Consider the following 19,543-nt stretch of genomic DNA (forward strand, 5'->3'; position numbering starts at 1 on the left):
CTGGAACATGTGGGAAATGGAGTTATACTGAAACCCAGAGTGAAAGAAAGGTCTAAGTGGTCGTAGAGACGCCTCTCAAAAATGGTGAACGTACAGCAACATAACTTATAATTCTCTTCCTATATCATTCATTGTCAGGAAAACTATGTGTCCACGGTTGAACCCAAAAGGCAGCCTATTGGTCGTGTTTGAAGAATTGTGTAGTGACCCAACTGGGATTTTACTGTTCACAAGGACTATTTTTTATATATGCGTATGTATATTACATAGACAATTAATTTCCTGGAAAATTTACATCTTTTGAAGGATTTTTTATTTTTTTATTTTTTTTGGGAGAAAATACTTTGATGAAGTTTCAATCCCTAGAATGGGACCCACTCCTATAACAAAATGGGCTATCTTGTTGCTTTTTTGAGTTGAAAGAATAAATTGAAACAAAATAAAATAAAGTAAGTAGAATCAGATACAGACACGATTGTTACTGAACAACACCTCATCAGTACAAAGATTTTAATCTTAATTGTTAATATAGCTGTTTCTAATAAAATTTCCATGTTTTTTTTTTTTTTTGAAAAATATAACCAAATTCTCAAAGTGTCATAGTTGGAGTCTGTCAAGGCCAGTGATCATGTGACAGCACTGCTTTGCTTTGAATTTAGCATATGCTACTTCTCGCTAATCTGCTGGTTTTAAATTATTGTAAAATCATTAATTAATAAAAAACTCAACTTTGTTGTCGTCCTTTTCGAGTTTGATCAGCAAAATCTTCTCATGCATGACGTATCCTGGTCAATTGTCCATTGGTTTCAAATGGATCCAAAAGCATGGCCATTAAAAGCAATTTGGGTTTTTGACCAAGTCCAAACCCAAAAAAAAATAATATCTTCAGTGGACACCAAAGCTACCTAAATTGATTAGTGACAACCATAGGACTTGACTTTGACCTGAAAACCTTCTGTTCTTTCAGTTTGAAAATATATATAAATCCTACGTTTCCCAAGCTAAATTCCATTATTTTTTGGCCAAGACATAAACAGTTATGCCAAAAATTGTTTATTAGACAAGAGTGAGCAACTTATCTACTAAAGGGGTGAGTAGAAAACAAACAAACAAATAAATAAATAAATAAATAAAGAAGAATTGAATTGCAAAAGGAATAGGTATTTTCAAAAGAGGGAGAAACACACAGAGGCATGGTACAAGTACGAACTAGTATTAGATCAATCATCCAAAAGCAAGCCTTCACCCACTGGTTCAGATTCTGCAGCAGACCAAGTCAATGGAATTCCCATGTTACTTGAACCCAGCTTGTTACTTATATTACCAACAAATTTCTTTAGCAATTTGCGTATATATATATATAGAGAGAGAGAGAGAGATATACATATATATATATATATAAAGATGCAAGTAATAATTTTCTTTTATTGTTTTTTGTTTTCTACTGGTAGTTTCCTGACCGGTTTTGACATTGCAGGACCATTGAATCTCTCAGCAGAGCACAAATCCAAAGGAGTCATAAATGGCTGTGATTCTGTGAAGGACAGATCTTTATTTTTGCTTTTTTTTAAAAAAAAATATATATATGATTGATTTGCATTATATCATAAATATTTATTGTTTGTGGGTAGAAGTTGGCATTATGGATTTGGACCATAAAGTAGTATTCATTAGTTTTCGGAGAAGAGAAGGTCCTTCAAAGACCCTAATCTACCAAGCCTATATGTATAGGGCCTCTAGATTCCCGGACACTAATAATTAGTCAGGCTATCTTAATCTGATCTTTTTTAGTTAAAGGTTGTCCTCCCTTGTATTATCACAAACAAGACCTTTTTAAAGCAAAATGTTCGATGCCAAAGTGATAACTTACTTAATTTAAGTTTTATCAATTTCTTTGGATCTCATTGGTTATCTCAAGATAGAAAGTTGTTCTCATTTGGAAAAATAAAGCAGACAGACAGCTACTAAATATCATTAAAACTTTTAATCCAAGATTTTGCTAAAAAAGCAATACCAATGCATATATATATATATATATATATGAATCATCTGATTAAATAAAGTTAAGACATGTAAAGAGAGAAAAAGATAGAGTTGTCTGAAAGTGGAGGAGGAAATGAGATTCATAATTTGGAAAGAGGATTTTGTTGAACAATTTTTATTTTTTTTTAATCTTAATTTAATAAGCACAAACTGTGGTAATGGGTGGTTTTGGGCAGTAACGTTAAAGAAAAATAATAATTAAAAAAAATGATTAGTAATTAACTACAGGGTATTAAAAGCATTCCTCTTTCAACTTGAGGATACGAAAACATGATGAATCACTCACAACTTCAAGGAACGAGATGTTACTTCTGGCACTGTCGACCGCCCTTTTGCACGTGTCGTCTATTCACTGGTCCCTACCACCGCATAGCTGTTGCCTAATGGTCAAACAAAGCTTGACCAAATCAAACGGTATGTCATTGCCTGTAAATTTGATTAGCATAGCATTATGTAATCTGATTAGCTGCTGGTTTGGTATATGATTAGGGTTTTGCTAATTAAGAAAGCACTTTAAAGTTAAAATAAAAAAAAGGGGGTTAAAATCATGACAAGTTTTAGGAGGTGATATGAAAAGGTAATCAAAGAGTGAAAAAATTAATTAACCAATAAATGTACTAGCCTTGATTAAAAAGGAATACATAAAGAGGTGTTCGCATAATGATGATTAGAGGGGGGGAAAAAAATAAAAAAAGAGGGTCAAGGTGAGTAATTAACATGTTGGATTAGGCAGTGGGATTAATGGAGATTCTTCATTTGTTTGTTTATGTATTAGACAAGGACTTGGTGACAGAATGGTCTGTGATATGCACAATCATCAAAGGGTGATTGAAGCCCACAAGAGGCAAAAGAGACAGCAAGTGGGCCATTCCCAGTTTTTTTGGGGGAGAGCCTGGCAAAATCCCTACAATAATAGAGTCTCTATGAATAGCTCTTGATTTGACCATACAGTGATTCCAAGTAGGAGATAGATAACCTCATATAAAACCAATCCCAAAGCCAGAGCCAAAGCCAGAAAGCCTCAGACAGGTTTTTTTTAGTCTCTCACTCAAACAAACCTAGTGCCTTAAATCATATGATTTTGTTGCTGCTGATTTTGGTGTTAAAGATAAAACACAAAGCTTGGTAGCAATGGGTGATGTAGAATTTTTTCCATGAGTGGAGCTGCAAAGTCAAATTATTAAAGCATGGTGGTGGACCCTCTTGAAGGCTAATTTTAAATCATTGATTAGTTTTTCATTATACTGGATCCAACGGATGGGATTGAAATTATTGCAAAGTATTTTTAACATGTTTTTGGACAGAAGCAATCTTTGATATCTAGGTTGTTAGTGTTGATTGTGGTTAGTCATTTTCTGTCTCTAACACAGTGTTTGGATCTGCTTGTGTTGTGCATATGAAGAGAGAGATGTTATGGTACCAAGTGGGTAGGCCACTGGTGGTTTCTACTGCTTACTAAGAGCAAACTGTCTCATAGTATAAATGCACGGACATGGGACCCTATAATTTCCATCAGGAGAGCTTCTGCTCAAAAGATCCAAGCAATCAGATGACCACTAGCTTCTCTAATTGTGTCTCATTGTTAAGGACAATATTTTTGTTTTCTGATCTGATTGATCTCATAGGGCAATAAAAAAGCACATGTACTGAATGGACCCTTAGAATAAGTGGTTCTTTTTCGCATTTTCTTATGAATCGCATACAATTTTTAGCCAGCTAGCTAGCTCATTGTTTTTTGTTATGGCAAAGGAAGAGACTCGGGAAACTTTATGCGTGTAAAGAGTGGTAAGGGCTTGTTTGGATTGAAGAGCACAAATGCCCATGGTCATGGGCTGTGAAAAAGAAAGCCTTCTCCCTCTCTCTCTCTCTCTCTCTCTCTCTGAGTGCTGGAAAGGAACTGATGAAGGGGTTCCAAGCTGGAAAGAGCCGGGTTTATCGGATCCTGTCCTTTTGAGAAAAAACCAAAAACTTGACACACTCCGTAAGATGATAGGGGCATCCAAAGTTTTCTTGGTTTGTACTCTTTTCAAGGTTTCTAAACTATTCAAATTGTCAAACGCAAACCTCAAGCGGTTGGTTTGCCTTGATGATTAAGAGATCAATCCAAAAAAGAGAAACGGCACTCACAAAATTCACAGACAGAGGGAAAAAAAAAAGAAAAAGAAAAAGCATTAGAAAAATAATAAAAGAAACTTCTTGAGTTCATGCAGTACATCTAAAAATGTCCCCATCTTTCTCTTTCATCCCTCCTGATTTTGCTTTTTTTCTCCCCACCCTTCACTCTCACCCACTTCAAAGAAAGAGAAACAAAGAAATTGTAGATGAAAATTAGAATGATTATCGTAGAATATAAATGTCCCAAAAAAAAGAAAAAAGAAAAAAAAAGAGCCTAAACTTCTCTAAACCCCAACACAACTATAATGTTGGAGAAGCCTATTGGCTTCTCTAAGACCGCTAAAATAAGCTCCATGGGTTGTAGAATAGTGGGTTCTATGTGTTGCTTCCCCTGCAAACAGAATTTGAAGTGGAGGCGAAGAAGAAGAAGAAGATTCACAACCGTTGAATCTTGGCAATGGCTCTGCCATCTTGTCCAAATCATCTCCACTTGATCCAACAGCTACATAACTGTAAGATCCAAGAAACAGAGGATCACTACCCCATTGGCTCTTCAGAACCTTCGCAAATGTCACTCCACAGTTCCCCTCAAAACTATTCCCATTGCACAATTCATGGGAATTGAAGTTGTCTGTCGTCTGGGACTTTGTCAAAAAGCTAGAAACTGTTGCAGAAACCCCATTAATGATCTGCTCATCATTGAGTGATTCAAGCTCCAAAGCTTCCTCTCCTGCAAACCAAGACAAGAGGACACTGGAATTCTCATATATTGGAAACAGAGAAGCCGTCCTCCTCATCCACCAAGGTATCTTTTTTTGCCTGAATTCTGAATCCTCCCTATGAAAAGCCATTTGGAGGAAAGGGAACTTGTTGAAACCCTGGCTTATTCGATGGTGGCTTGTGGGACTCAGTTGCAGAAACAACTTGTTAACAACGCCAAAACCAAGCCTTGATATTGCCTCAGTCTTGAAACAAGGCAAAGGAGGATTAAACATACCTGAATCCTGTTGAATTCCAGCTTTAAGCACTCCCAAAGAAACTGTGACAATGACATGATCAGCCAACATAACCGACCCATCAAGGAAGTGTAGCTTCACAGGCCTAGAAGAAGAGCCATGATATCCATTTTCCATATCATAACTCTCCGGCCTCCATTCAATACGGGTAACTTTTCTGCCAAGCTGGATTAAACCAGGCGGTAGAACAGAGGCCAGAGCCTCAATTATGCTCAAGTAACCTTTAGCAATGGTGATTTCCTCACCTGGAAACATAACATACTCGCTCTCTGCACTATAATCTAGAGCTTGAAGGTCACCGGCAGATGTATAAGTCCGCTGGGTGCTCTCATGCATTGCGAAGACCGCTTCTTCCAAGGACTTTCTGGTCCAATTTCCATACCCAATAAGCTCCTCATCTTGGTTTTTCCTGGAGGCCCAATAGGCATCCAGACCCTGCCGAAGAAAAGAACCGACACTGAGATTTCGAGCAGGAGTGCCATTGCTCGCGGAAATCGTGGGAGCTTCCTCAGCTAAATTCTTCTTCCCCTGAGCACAATCCATCAAGTACTTGAAGACGGTGGAAACGGGCTCAACCAGAGGAGGATTGAGCTCGAACCCACCTTCAGCAAAAGTCGTGGCCCTTGTTGGATCCTCAGAGGAACCATCCATGCATTCCCATGGCTGCTCAGATTCAAGTGCGTGGATTTCTTGAGCAATTTTGTGAACTGGGCTGCCTCCAATGCCGTGGATCCAAGTGGCACCCATCTCAATCCGGTCACCACCAAACTCGGAAGTGTTTATTCTGCCACCAATCCTTGACCCGCCTTCCACAACACATAGCTCGAACACATCCTTTGACCCACTCGCTGTGTACAGCTTGTTAGCTGCTGTTAGACCAGCCACTCCTGCTCCTATTATCACAATTCTTGGTTTCTTTGCTACCATTTTGTTTTTTCTTTCTTTTTTCTTGGTTAACTTCTTCTCTTCTGCTAGCTATTGTTTTTTTTTTTTTTTTTTTATTTCGTACCAGCAAAACAGCAACCAAAAAAAAAAATGTAAGAGATAATTGACTCAGAGGAGAAAGACTGTGAAGTGAGATTTGAGTTACTGATGAGTAATTTATAAGGGGGCTTATGGTATATGGCTTAAAAGAAGATTGTTCCCTAGATTTTTATTTTATTTATTATTATTATTATTTTTTGGGGTGGGGGTGGGGGATATTGTGGGGGTGACTTGTTCCTTTGTTAAGTTTTCTCTCTAATAAAGACAGGGCTCTACTTTTCTTGAGTTCCAGAAGCAAATATATGGCTTATGCCCAAAAGACCATTCTCTCCAAGATCCTCCCCTAGTCTCCCTCAACCCCGCTGCCATATATGTGCATATATGGCACAACTTACTTCATAATTTAACCTTGTTTTCCAGAAAAAATAAATAAAAAGCCAAGTTATTACCAAAGGCAAAATTTCACCCAAAAGAAATATATATATATATATATATATATATATATATTACCGAAGGCATAAAAAAAGTAATGAGATACCAAGAACGTTTTAAAGGTTGATAGTGCCTTTCACCAACCTTCATATATAAATTGGGTAGGGGACGGTCCACCAACTCAGCAATTCAATGGTCCTGATCGGTTGATGGGCCGTCGTTAGGTGGGTCATAACTTGCTGATCCCCGTATTATTTCTACAATCATAGCCACAAACTTGATCACTCCACAGTGTATGGTCATCAACACCATCGCTAATTGGTCCATGAAACAGAGTTTTGTAAATGTCTAATATAGGCATTTTCCCTTTTTCCAATTTTATTTTTTATATTACTATTATGTCCTTCCAAGTCTATATATGTCCCCAATACAAAATTCATTTTTTCTGTTTTTGGTAGTCATAAGTTGCATTTGAAAGCAACGCGCAAGAAGATTACTTAAAATGGGGACAAGGAAAGAAAAACAAACCCCTTTGTCTAAATTTGGAGTTTAGTCAAAAATATTAAAACTCTGATAACGTATATATTTTTCTTTTTACTTTGGTGATTTTTGATATTATGGTCAACTAGTGCTTTCGAGGTCTGCTTCTGATCTTAAAGGTAGCAGTACTAGATCTTGGAGGCCATAAGAAACCATAATAGCATTTATTGGTATGACCCATCATTATATAATTATTTATATAAACGATCTCCTTTATCAAAGATTATCATTTCAATTATTTAGATATCCAAACTTTCATCTAAATCTTCATCAAAGGCAGTGCAGATATCAAAGTGTTTAAATAGATAAATTAAAAACAAAACAAAAAAGAAGAAAATGAAAGGCGCATGAACTAACAAAAGAGTTATGGATTTGTTCAAAGAAACTTTAGAGAGTGGGAAAAAGTCGACTGAAGAGTTTTTTTCAATTGACAAATCGGTTGTACTATGAGTAGTTAAACATTGAAAATATGCATATATATATATATATATATACACACAGTTGACAACTGATTGTCTTAACCTCCTATCAGATTGCACCAAATAATGATCATTTGATGGAACGAAATTGTATTTATCTCTTAGGATTAAGATTTCCATGAGTTAGACTGAAAAAAGGTTGGGACATATACGTACCAGCAAGTGTAAAAAAGGAATTTTGTAATGCCAAAATGAAACTCGTATATTTTTTAATTAATGGCATTAAATTTGAAAGTATTAATAACTAACAAGTTAGATTGACTTCTTGCCGAATCAGATTCCCATTTTAATTAATTTTACAGTAGAATCTTATATAAAAAGTGGCTAGCTTCACATTGGTTTGCATTAATTATTAATTATAGTATTGAAGTTACAAAAACACATATATAATTATGTTGGGTATAAACATAAATATTAATAAACTTGAGGTTGGTTGATGATGTCTCATTATCAAAGTGTATAATCAAAGCTGAGTCAAAGCCTTGAGTACCAAATATTCCTCCACATCGTCTCTCGTGACAAAAAAGTTTCTTGAGCACTGAAGCTTGGATCCAAGTAGGATCACGTGACCTGCAGAGAAATGCAAGACAGAGAACAATTTTAATTTTAATTTTATTGGGAGGGAATTAAAAAGATTATGCTAGAGTCTGACATTGATGATTGAAACCCATTGTTTACTGTTGATAGGAAGGGAAGGAGAGGATGAATGATGGGATCAAAATGGGGTACAAAAGCATCCATGGATTTGTATGATTGCCTAATTGTTTTGTTGGCATTCACTTTTTTTCCTTCTTTTTCATGCCTTGACATCACCATTTTACTTTACATATTCCAATGCCCATGCAGTTGTGCTAATTAATGTAATTACCAAAAAAAACAAAAAAAAAAACAAAAAATTGTGCTAATTAATATCTTTTGTTTCCTTTGCTTTTTTTTATTTGACTGCCTCTAATGGGCAACAACAATTTCACCACCCCTCATAAGGAGAGGGCGAGGGACCTGGGATGGAATTAGAAAGCCTTTCGCCTTCAGGATTCTGAGCCACAAATTAAATTGAAGTATTTCCTAGTTTTTGTTTAGTATAGCATGGAGAGGCCTGCTTTAGAAACTTTTTATTTCTCATTGTTGATTCTAAATAATTTTCACTTATTGCCTTATGAAATCATGGTTTCAGGAAACAAACTCTAGATGAGCATCCTCTTCTTTTTGAACCTATCCACGCTACTGTCAAAAAAAAATAATAAAAAAAATCTTGATGAGTATCTTTCCTTTTGGTTGTATTTACTGATTTGGGATTTGGTTAGCTAATAATTATAGACACTCAAAAGGATTGGTCCGATTGGAGACAAACAAGTTACAGTAAATCCCATGTCTGTTCTTCTTGGTTAGTAGATCATTTTCTGTTTGGGGAACTTCAAATTCACCTAATATATATTTCTTTATAAAACCTGACACTTGAGTACAACAAAAGTTCCTCCTCTGATGTAGGCTTTCCAAGTCAAACCTCATTTCAAAGTTTTAAACTAAATAAAAAGTAGGGTCTTTTTTTTTTTTTTTTTTTTCCTCGTCAGATGAAGAGTGATGACTAGTTGGATAATTGTAGTAGAGAGTTAATAGATGACTAATAAATTACGATGACTAATAAATTACCATTTTTGGGTGAAAAGTGAATTTCATAATCTTGACTAGTTAGGTTTGAACCATGCACTATTTTGGCTTTGATTTTGAATTACCCATTACAAGCCTTCATCTCTTTCTAATCAAGAAGCAGTAAGAGGTTACAAATCACTTGCTTTCTGATGAAAACAGATAAAGCCAATCAACACTTACAGCCCAAAGGTTTATGCCCCTCTAACAGCATTTTATCATTTAGGGAGTAAAAAAAAAAAAAAAAAAAGTTGACACACACACCCACAGAGTGGAGCAGCAGCTTATTTTAGTTCATATCATCGCAACAGAAAAAAATAAAATTTTGTGAATAATGCATGCTTTGCTCTAACTTATCATATACAGGAGAGCAGCAGCTTATTTTTCATATCATTGCAGTATAGAAAATGAAATTTTGTGCATAATCCTTTAACTAACTTATCATTATCATATACAGGGTCTGGAGGAATTTATCTATTTTCTCTTCAAAACGCTATGTGGATCCTACTTTGCATCAACATGATGATGCAGAGTGGCCCCAAAAAGGTAATCATGTAGTTTGTAATACTATTGCCGTTGAATATTAGAGGTCATTGGTATTGGGCTAAAAGGCTGAACCAGTCCAAGATTAAGGCTTGACAGTAACATTTTATTATTGGGCCCATATGTGTTTACAGGATTCAAATTTGCTGGAATGGCCCAATGAGTGTCAATATTGATTCATATTTCGAAAGAGCCATTTAACAACTTTCTTTGCTTCAATATTTCAAATTTCAATGAGGTCGATGTATATGAATAGCGAAGATATTGCATTAGTTGGGGTCTACTGGTCGATTAGTTAATGGGTTGCCTGGATTTTGAACATGGTTTAGTTAAAAAGCATAAAAGAGGGAAAAACTTCATTCTCTATTTCTCTTCAATGCTCCCAAGTCGTTAATTTCCTATTTCAAAGAAAACAATCGTTTGAACTAAGAATCGCTCGGAACAGTGCAGAAGCTATATTAATATGATTTGTTTGGTTTTCTGGCACTGCTTGAAAAAGGGCAAGAAAATTGAACAAAGGAAAAACAAAGAGAAAAAGAACGACGAAGATGAGAAATTACCACCGCACCAAGACAACTAATAAAATCGTCAGGTTTTGAGTATGTATTTTTCTACGGATAAGAAATATAGATTAGGATTAAAGATTTTATGTCGTCTGTATATAATAAACTCAATGGTAAAAATCGCATCAAATCCTAAATAGGAAAGTATTATGATAGCATTAATTTGATTTTGATTTTGATTTTTTTTTTATATTTTTCAAATTTTTAGACATGTAATAGGTGGAAAATTATCATCTCAATTAATGATTTAATACAAAATTCTAATTGGATAAGTCACGACCTTTAATTATGCCAATAAGTCTTCACATTCACAATAAATCAAAACTTTCGTTATATATATAGATTAATTACTAACTTGTGAATATATATGCAAATTCTAAATTTTATATAGTCTTTTTATTATTAAAATTTTTTAATAGATTTATCGTACGGATTCAAATATATTCTTTCAAAAATATATAAAATTTTTGTAAATATATTAATACATAAACTTTGGCTGTCCTGTCCTCTTTCATTTTTTTTTTTTTTTAAATATTTGCTTGGCAGTAGAGAGGACTATTGTTTTCTTCTAAAGATATTTCGATTGGAATTATGGTCATTTGAAAGAGTTTAACCTGTAATTTTATTTGGAGTTATATATGGGTTGTATGGATTTGAGATATAGTATTGTAATTAAAAAGCATAATAGAGGTAAAATCTTCAATCTCCTCCACCCTTCCAAAGTCCTTAATTTCCTACCTATTTCAAAGAACACAAGTAATATAAACTGAGATTGAAACAATTCAGAAGCTAGATTAGTGATTTGGTTGATTTCTGGCTCGGGCACGTTTCAAGGCAAAGACCATGCATTCTTTTATTTTCCCAACCGCTAAAATGCTCAAATATAACAAATCTTGGGACTTTTTTGCTTTGCTAATCGCTTATCTTTCTTCACTTTGAAAATTACATTTTGCACACGTCTTCTATGGGTATTCCACCGGGGATCAAATTCATAAATATATAAATATTTTTTATATATTCAAAAAACCCAATGCATCCAAATCCAACCCATATTTAAAAAAAGCAAAACCAAAAAAGGGGAAAAAAAAAAAAAAAAAGGCAATATCATTAGTGATGGACCTATATAATCCAAAGTTGGCAGAAGGTAAAGATGCAGCTGTTATTTTTCATCCTTAATATACATGTCTACGATATCACCCAAAAACCAAAATAAGAAAAAAAGAAAAAGGAAAAGCTTGGTCAGATCAGACAATTTTATTAAAATGGTTGTACGTGGGGTTTCTAATATTATATTATTCTAGGTTGTGTTTGCTTCGGCAGCAAGCAAACCAGGATTCAATATATGTATTTATATTATATATAAAAGAATATTATACTAATGATAGAAAATTAAGGTGAGAGACGATTAATCATTTTTGATAATTTTGATATTAAAGCCTACATTGAAATTTTACGGATCACCCAAAAACTGGCAAAAACACACATTGGCAACCCTCCAATCTCTATTGCATTGGTCATCTAAGTCTATTATCATTTTCTTTTTTTCCTATTCACATTTCTTCACAGTAGTGTCCCTCCTTCCATATTCGGAACCTTCCTTTTTTTTTTTTTTTTTTTTCTCACTGGCTTTCGCTAGATATCCCTAAATATTTTCAAAAATGCCCTCGGTGTCCCTAGATAGAACCCCCAAAAAAAAAAAAAAAAAAAATGATGAAAGTGCAAGAAAATACCGGATTGTGGTTCATCTCTAGCCCCTCACAGCAACAACAGCTCAGATTCATTGAGAAATCAGAAGGAATCAGAAAGAAAGAAAGTCGTCCCCAAGGAACCTGGCCAAAGCTTCATCCAATCCTTCCTCAACCTCCAATCCGTTACACGCGCCTCCTCTTGCTCCCCACGCGCCTGATCCTGCCTCGACTCCCATCCCATTATGTGATCTGAAGCGGAAGCCACCACCCATGTCCACGCTGGCCATCACGGAGGACTCGGAGTCGGAGAAGGAGGAGCCGCAGCTCTCCTCGTTGCCGTTGATGGTTACGTAGGAAGAGGGTGTGGTCTGGAAGACCAAGGAGGAGGAGTATGGGTTGTCAATGAACCTGACCTTGCAGGGTGTCGGCGAGAAGCTACTGTCCTCCACGTCCAGAAGCTTCATGACCTCGTGAGTGAGCGTGTCGTCGGACAGCCAAGCCATTATGTCTTCTCCGATCCCCTCCATCTCCGTCTCACTCTCCGCAACGTCGTCCTCCGGCACCTTCTTCACCAACGAAGTCGACGACTCGGCTGCCGTTTCGTGTGGTGAATGCGTTTTTCCTGTGTCCTCCATACGTTTGAGAGAGAGAGAGAGAGAGAGAGAGAGAGAGAGTGAGTGAGTGAAACCGGTGTACACCCTACAGTCACAGAGCTTTCTTTTCCTTTTTGTGTGTGCGCAGTGCGCGTCGCTCTCTCTCTCTCTCTCTCTCTGCTATATGCTGTATACTGTGTTATAGGATCAGTCAGTAGGAGAAGAGTGGGACTCAGAGCCTTCCTTCCGCCAATACGTGTACATTACAGTTCGTTAGGTTCTCCACGAGAAAGGATCCGGACCGACCATTAAATGGGTCCTAGAGACACAACCTCATCCACATACATCTAAACCGTCCAATTCTAAAGGAAAATTACTCTTTTGGGGAACAAGCTGAACCAAAGATAAGGATGCCACGTCGGAGTTAGAGGTGAGATAGAAACGAAAAAAGAAAACAAAAAAAAGCAGCCAAAGGGCGGGAAAAGGGCGGGTGCAGTGCGGCAGAGAAGGGAAATGCCAGCAAATCCATTACCCGTTTTGGTATGCCAAAGAGGCCTAAAGGCTCACCCCCCACCCCTCTGTACTGTAATCTGTACAATCAGTCTCTTTTTCCGATATTAAGAAAATTACTGTTATGCCCTTATCCATGCCCCTTGCAATTGAAAATAATAATAATAATAATAAATCTAGCAATAAAGTTTGCTCACTAATTTTTTAGATTTGAGACCCCCACTCCCACCATATTCCTAGTAACCAAACCGATAAATTGACTTAAACCGCACTAAGGAAAAAAAAAAAAAAAAAAAAAAACTATAAGTTGACCATTTTATAAACTTTTTAGATTCACCATCTAATTAGATTATGTTTGAACACCCGAAATCCAACTGTGCTGGTATTGATTGTTAACTTATAAAACAACTTATCCAAACATACATCCCATCTTATACTTGTTTCTAGCTAATAACATTTTATTTTTACGGTTTATGATACATCTCAGATTTTTTTTTTCTTATTTTATGTGATAGTTTTATTTACTTAAATTTTATTTTAAATCATCTAAAATATGTCAAAACTATAAAAATGTAGATCTTGTATTTTATGTATTTTAATATTCAATTGATTTGGAATGAATGAAAACAATTAAAGTAACATCTAAACTGGTGTTAATTGGATCAAAGTTCATATTGGTATTTGATTCGAAAGAAAAATTATAAAAAATAAAAAATAAAAAATTACAATTGAATTTGGTTGAATTATTATTGAAAATAATTGGACTTGAATAACACACCTACTTCCCAGTATCTAATAAAGTAAATTTTTTTCCAAGTTAATTTTCTTCTGTTTTATTTTGCAATCAATTCCCCGTCTAAACCATTCGAGACTCCCATGAGAACAGACAAAATTGGGCAGCTTTATAGGCGCTAATCTTTTAAATCTACCATACAAGACAGGACACTCTAGGCATTAGAAACAAAAATGGCCAGGGTTCTTTAATTATTTCGACACTCTTCAACATTACATGCAATTGTACACAAACATACTCTGCCATCACAACTAATAAATTCCATCTCTTTACTAAGAAAATCTAACTACCCCAGATAATAATTTAACCACCCATACAATCATCTATTAATAGAAGCAGAAAAATCCAATTAAACCTTACCGTTATCAAGATATTCAAATCGTGAGTACTACACGCTTTTAAAATAACCAAAGCAATTCAGGTACGCCACCCAAAAGGTGGCTCAAAATATAGTTCTTTAGATTTAATTTCCAATTTTGCCCTTATACTAGTCATTTCATAAATATTACCCTACATAATACCTAAATTCAAGTACAAAAATATTAGTACAGATCGTTCACAGAATTTTCCTCAAGCAGCTCCAACACCTTCAAGCCTTTGAAGCACATGCAACAACATGCGACTTGAACTTCTCGAGCTCTGCCAAAACCTCATCTTCTGGTCTGTATATCAAATCACTCATGCGCCATATCTGCACAAGACAAATTGGAAATATATTAAATGTGAAAAGCTTGAAGCAGGATGTTGTAATATTCTTTCAAATTTACTCCCAGTGTGAAATTATGTTCTTTCATGTAGGGGTTTCCCATAATGGATGGGCTTGCTTTCACATTTAAGCTCAGTTGAACTTGTTTGACCATATTTTAGCATTATAAGTAAACAAAATCAATGCTTTAAATCGTAAAAGTATCAGAAGATAATTGACATCCTCCTCACCTGCAATGTCCCTCCTCCACCAGTAGTATCACAGTCATCAGATACACTAACTACGGTCCAAGGGTCAGATGCATTCCAATGGAAATCAACAACCTTGTCCCTGTAAAAATAGCAAGCAACATACTTGAGAAGACAATAATAGTATTCACCCCTATCATATAATACGAGGAAGCCAAGGATATAAAATTGCCTAAGAATAATAAAAGATAGGGATTCTTTACTTTTACCAAATTTCATTTGTAACTGTTTTCCTAAACCAAAAAGACTAACTAGATATCAAACACAAAACATCCTTCAAAATAAATAAATTATAAAAATAGAAACATTATAGACCACTACCATCACAACCCCCACTCCTCGAAGAATAGAGAAGGTAATTTTTTTTTTTATTTTAACAAAAACTTGACAGATGGTTAAGTTTTGTCTATAGTTTTCACGATAACTACCATCATGAAACAAAAAGTGAAAAAACACAATCCCAAACCTGTGCCCAGCATGCTGGAAAAACAAGCCTGGAGGAGAACTTGTGTTTCTTCCTGCTCGCTCTACCTTTTTACCAACCTGCAACCCACATTAATAAGAGTTAAAAATGCCGATGAGGTGAAACATTCAGACATGTATAGACTGAAGATAACCCTCCACACCTTGTCATAATCCCAAATGTTCAAGAGACCATCTTCTGCAGAACTTCCAAAGACAGATGATTTGTCTGGAGACCACTGCAAAAAAATAAATATAAGCTTTAGCGAAATGTAAAAACAACTAATACATACAAGCACCTCTGACATGCAGCATGGTAAATACCTGAACACAAAGAACAGCAGCTTTGTGACCCTCAAATTTATGAATAGGTGCCCCGACTCCATCGGAAGTCAGATTACGACGATCAAACATGCGAACAGAATTATCTGCTGACCTGTAGAAGAAATGTATACTCACATAAATGTAGTCAGCATGTTTTGTTATCTCTCAATCAGAAAGCACAATCAAACTTGGAAGATCAAGAAAACAGCATGAGTTCCAGAAACACAAAACTAGAGCATACCCAGTTAGAATAAGATTATCATCATGAGGATTCCAATCAACACAGTGTAGATCAGCATTATGTGCTTTTTCAACCTGCAACAGCATGATTACAGGCTTCAGAAAGCTGTTCTTCTGGTCCATGTGATAAAGGTCAAGCATGATAGATACTATAATTAAAACATTAAAGCATAAACTTTCCATAGTGGCAGGACTTGGACATTCAGAACATTCTTTGAACCTCCCTACTGGAACAACAATATTTACAGAATGAATTTATCAACGATATGCACTCCACAAGCTGACATCAGTATACCTAACTGTGCAATACTAAAACAAAGGTGCAGTTTAACATATACAATAGGGTTGCTCATAAAAACAATATGGAAAATTGAGATAACCTTAACAACAGGGCTGGTGCCAACTCGTGCATCCCATAATATGAGGCAGGAATCATCCCCAACACTACAGAACTCCTGCGCACTTCAGCAGAGATATAAAATTTCATCAGAAATAAAAGGAAAAATTATAAACTGCGTAAGCCAATAACAATGCGACTACTGCAGTGAAATAAAAAACACTAATTGAAACAATAATGCTGCTAAAATACAGAAGGCATGACAACAGAATGCATAAATAACCTATGTCAAATAAGAAAGCAAAATTATCAACCTAAAGTATGTAATTGACACGACAAAATGTAATCTTTGCATTCCTACTCTGCTTTAAACATTCAGTAACTGTATGTAGATAATATCAAGTTACCTAGATGGGCAAAATGTCACATCTTCAACAGTGTCCTCATGCCCATGGTAAATTCCTCTTGGTGCAACAGAAGGGCTATCAGCAGTTTTATCATTACCTTCTCCGGGCTTAGAGTTCTGTTTAATAATTGATCCACCAGATCCTGGTGATTTGGTTGCTCCCGGGTCCGCGGCGGCTGCCGATATATGGTCCTGAATACTCCACAAAACCACTGACTTGTCCTTCCCTACACAAGATTTTTCATTTTTAAAGGGGCAGAAAGACTCCGTAATAATAAAACTCAAATTATGTTAGGCCTGAACTCAGGTGTGTACACATACAGGTGCTCTGGAACCCTAAAGAAGATTATAAGTACGTAACATTAAACAGAACTCACTACAGTAATGCAATATAAAACAAGCAAAACTTTCCAAACACGAAAATTTTAAACTTAAAAACAGAACATTCAATATTCTAAAAACATGATAGTCAGTTCACTCTAAATAAATTAGAACTTCAACTGCAAGATATTATAATTAAGTGGAAATTAAAACTACAAATATTGTCACCTCCAGAGAGTACATAGGGCTCAGTCGGGCACATTGCAAGAGCAAATTCTGCATTGTCTTGATGTCCAGTCAAAATCTGCAAGAAGACAACTTCAACTTATCAGGTATTTTAAAATGATTACAAATTAAGTGGCCGGAAAAGGGTATAAGTGAAAATTATTTGACTAGTCATTTAAAGTCAAAAAAAAAAAAAAAAAGGGGGCAAATTAAGAGAAAATCAAAACAAAGAAATGACCCCCAATGAAAAGTTCAAAACAGCAATACCAAATCAGGACGAGAGTTTGTAGCCCCAAATACAGCATGGCGATTGGGTTGAGCTTCAACATCCCAAATGAGAACCTGAATTTCAGTAATTCCACAAAGGAATTAAACTTAATGCAAACAATGAATCCTGGAAACCAATCAACAATATGTTTCACTTACATCGGGACTGTCAGTATGTGTGGCTACTATCTTGGTGTTCTGTGGAAGTTCCCTAATTCTGTTCACCTGTCCAATAATATGAAAGAATTAGTACACTAATATCAAGACAACATGTTCAAATTAACAATTTAAACCATAAATAAAGGATCAAGCAGAAATACCATTTTTCCAAATTTTTGCATCAAAACATATTATCATTATATTCCACTGCTTTTAAAATATTTCATACCAGACTCAATTTATACAAACAAAAAAAAAAAAAAAAAAAAAAAAAAAAAGCCCCAACTTTCACCATACTTGAGTTATCAAGCACATAGTTCATACCTCTCCTGGATGTATGATGGTTTTGTACTTTTTGACAAATGGTGAGCGTGCCTCTTCGTTGAACTGAAAAACAAATCAACGGTAAAAAAGGCAGAAAGCATAAGATGTATATAGTTCAACATGCTATATAATGGTGAATAACCTGTGATATGTGCTCAGCGGCTGCAACCCTAGGTTTGACAACTTCACAATTTGCGATCACCAGAGTATTTGGAACACTACCATCAGTCTGGCAGACAAAAAGGAAAAACAGATAAAGAAGAAATAACGAACTTGTTTAACTGCAGATTTGCAGGATAAACATGAAAAAATATATCTATAGCAATAAATCAAATCAATACAGTACACACAGAGCAGGTAGTCGCACAAGTGTGAGCAGCAATCTCTCACCTTGTACTAAAATAAAATCTTTAGAACGAATAGCTAAAAGTCTAAAAAGTTGCAACGAACTCTTTGTTGGTGATTGGTACAGTCATTCAAATATGAACATACATAATTCATCTACAAATGACGATCCAAGCAAACTAACCTGTTCAGAAAGGTAAAGACGCTGACGATTCTTGTAAGTTGCTTGCTCAAGCTGGGGACCCCATCTACTCAAAGTAAAATCAAACCATTACTAAATCTCATAAATAAAACTTAAAATAGAAAGAAAAAACAAATCTTTCTGTGAATGGCTACAAATGTCTTGTATGTGAGATACCAGACGAATGATAAAACCCTAAAATCAGATAAACAGAAACAGAAATAAAATCCCAGGAAAGAGGAAGAAAACCAAAAGGAACGGCGGAGAGGCAATGCCAGCATACAAGTTGAAAATCCTATACAATAAACAAAGAGCAAAAACCCTAGAAAGAGAGAGAGAGAGAGAGAGAGAGAGAGGATACCGGCAAGAGAGAGAGGGCCAGACGAGGTTATGGTTAGCAAGCCAGTCATAGAGAACAGGGACGAGGGATTTCCACTGGCTGTACTTGTCGTCGACAGAGGGCTGTTGCTGGGCCTTCTTCATCTTGGCTTGCTGTTCGTCTTTCTTGTCGTCCTTTGGTTTAGGCTTTCGGCCTCGTGTCTCCTTCTTCTTCACTCCGATTTGCTGTTGCTGCTGCTGCGACTGAGCTTCCATGGTGCGGTCACTCCTCGTCTCCTACTTACTTTTAACTCCTTTACTCTCCACTCCACCGGACCCTACCCTACTCTCTCTCTCTCTCTCTCTCTCCCACTGTCTTCGTCTGTTTCAAAACTCTCTCTCTCTCTCTCTCTCTGTGTAAAAACAATAATAATAAATAAAATAAAATATATCTTGAAAATTGATAAACAAAAAGAAATAATTGTGGGCCACTTCCTCACCCTTTTCAGGTCCACTGCACGCGATTGTTGAGGCTCCCTGAACTGTCCCCATAAAAATTGTTATCGTTTTTTCTGTCCCCTTGAAATACTTTTTCCCCTTAAAACTTTATTTTTTATTTTTCTTTGGGTGAATACGTTTGGCAAAGTATTAAATGCGTTCGGCAGATATGCAAGGTAAAGGATTTTTATTTTCGTACTCATGAAAGCAAAATTTTATACATGAGTTTAAATAAT

At 35.8% G+C, this 19,543-nt stretch overlaps 3 protein-coding genes across 3 annotated transcripts; all 3 read right to left on the minus strand.

The window, feature by feature from the left end:
- Positions 1–4,214: 4,214 nt before the first annotated feature.
- On the minus strand, positions 4,215–6,436 carry LOC107423979 (probable polyamine oxidase 5). The gene has a single exon (XM_048478468.2). It carries the CDS (start codon positions 6,099–6,101, stop codon positions 4,443–4,445), a length of 1,659 nt encoding a protein of 552 aa, XP_048334425.1. The 5' UTR covers positions 6,102–6,436; the 3' UTR covers positions 4,215–4,442.
- Positions 6,437–11,404: 4,968 nt separating this feature from the next.
- Positions 11,405–13,122, minus strand: LOC125423888 (uncharacterized). The gene has a single exon (XM_048479651.2). It carries the CDS (start codon positions 12,683–12,685, stop codon positions 12,161–12,163), a length of 525 nt encoding a protein of 174 aa, XP_048335608.1. The 5' UTR covers positions 12,686–13,122; the 3' UTR covers positions 11,405–12,160.
- A 1,123-nt stretch (positions 13,123–14,245) lies between these two features.
- On the minus strand, positions 14,246–19,227 carry LOC107424014 (WD-40 repeat-containing protein MSI4). The gene is made up of 15 exons (XM_048479606.2): positions 18,853–19,227; positions 18,495–18,558; positions 18,108–18,194; positions 17,966–18,028; positions 17,642–17,707; positions 17,483–17,557; positions 17,219–17,294; positions 16,671–16,896; positions 16,307–16,388; positions 15,928–16,001; positions 15,687–15,798; positions 15,527–15,601; positions 15,367–15,443; positions 14,883–14,982; positions 14,246–14,637 (listed from the first exon to the last, which is right to left on the minus strand). The coding sequence occupies exons 1-15, from the start codon at positions 19,083–19,085 to the stop codon at positions 14,536–14,538; spliced, it is 1,512 nt and encodes a 503-aa protein (XP_048335563.1). The 5' UTR covers positions 19,086–19,227; the 3' UTR covers positions 14,246–14,535.
- Positions 19,228–19,543: the final 316 nt, after the last annotated feature.

Source organism: Ziziphus jujuba, chromosome 7 (assembly GCF_031755915.1).
Source record: "Ziziphus jujuba cultivar Dongzao chromosome 7, ASM3175591v1".
Taxonomy (NCBI): Eukaryota; Viridiplantae; Streptophyta; class Magnoliopsida; order Rosales; family Rhamnaceae; genus Ziziphus; species Ziziphus jujuba.

What these genes read in the sequence shown, in the direction of transcription:
- LOC107424014 (XM_048479606.2), bottom strand. Translation starts at nt 19,085, where the DNA reads ATGGAAGCTCAGTCGCAGCAGCAGCAACAGCAAATCGGAGTGAAGAAG. An exon ending in CTGCTGTTCTTTGTGTTCAG is followed by an intron (nt 15,602 to 15,686) that starts GTATTTACCATG and finishes ATTTTTTTGCAG; the next exon opens with TGGTCTCCAGACAAATCATC. An exon ending in TTCCAGCATGCTGGGCACAG is followed by an intron (nt 14,983 to 15,366) that starts GTTTGGGATTGT and finishes CTATTTTTACAG; the next exon opens with GGACAAGGTTGTTGATTTCC.
- LOC107423979 (XM_048478468.2), bottom strand. Translation starts at nt 6,101, where the DNA reads ATGGTAGCAAAGAAACCAAGAATTGTGATAATAGGAGCAGGAGTGGCT.
- LOC125423888 (XM_048479651.2), bottom strand. Translation starts at nt 12,685, where the DNA reads ATGGAGGACACAGGAAAAACGCATTCACCACACGAAACGGCAGCCGAG.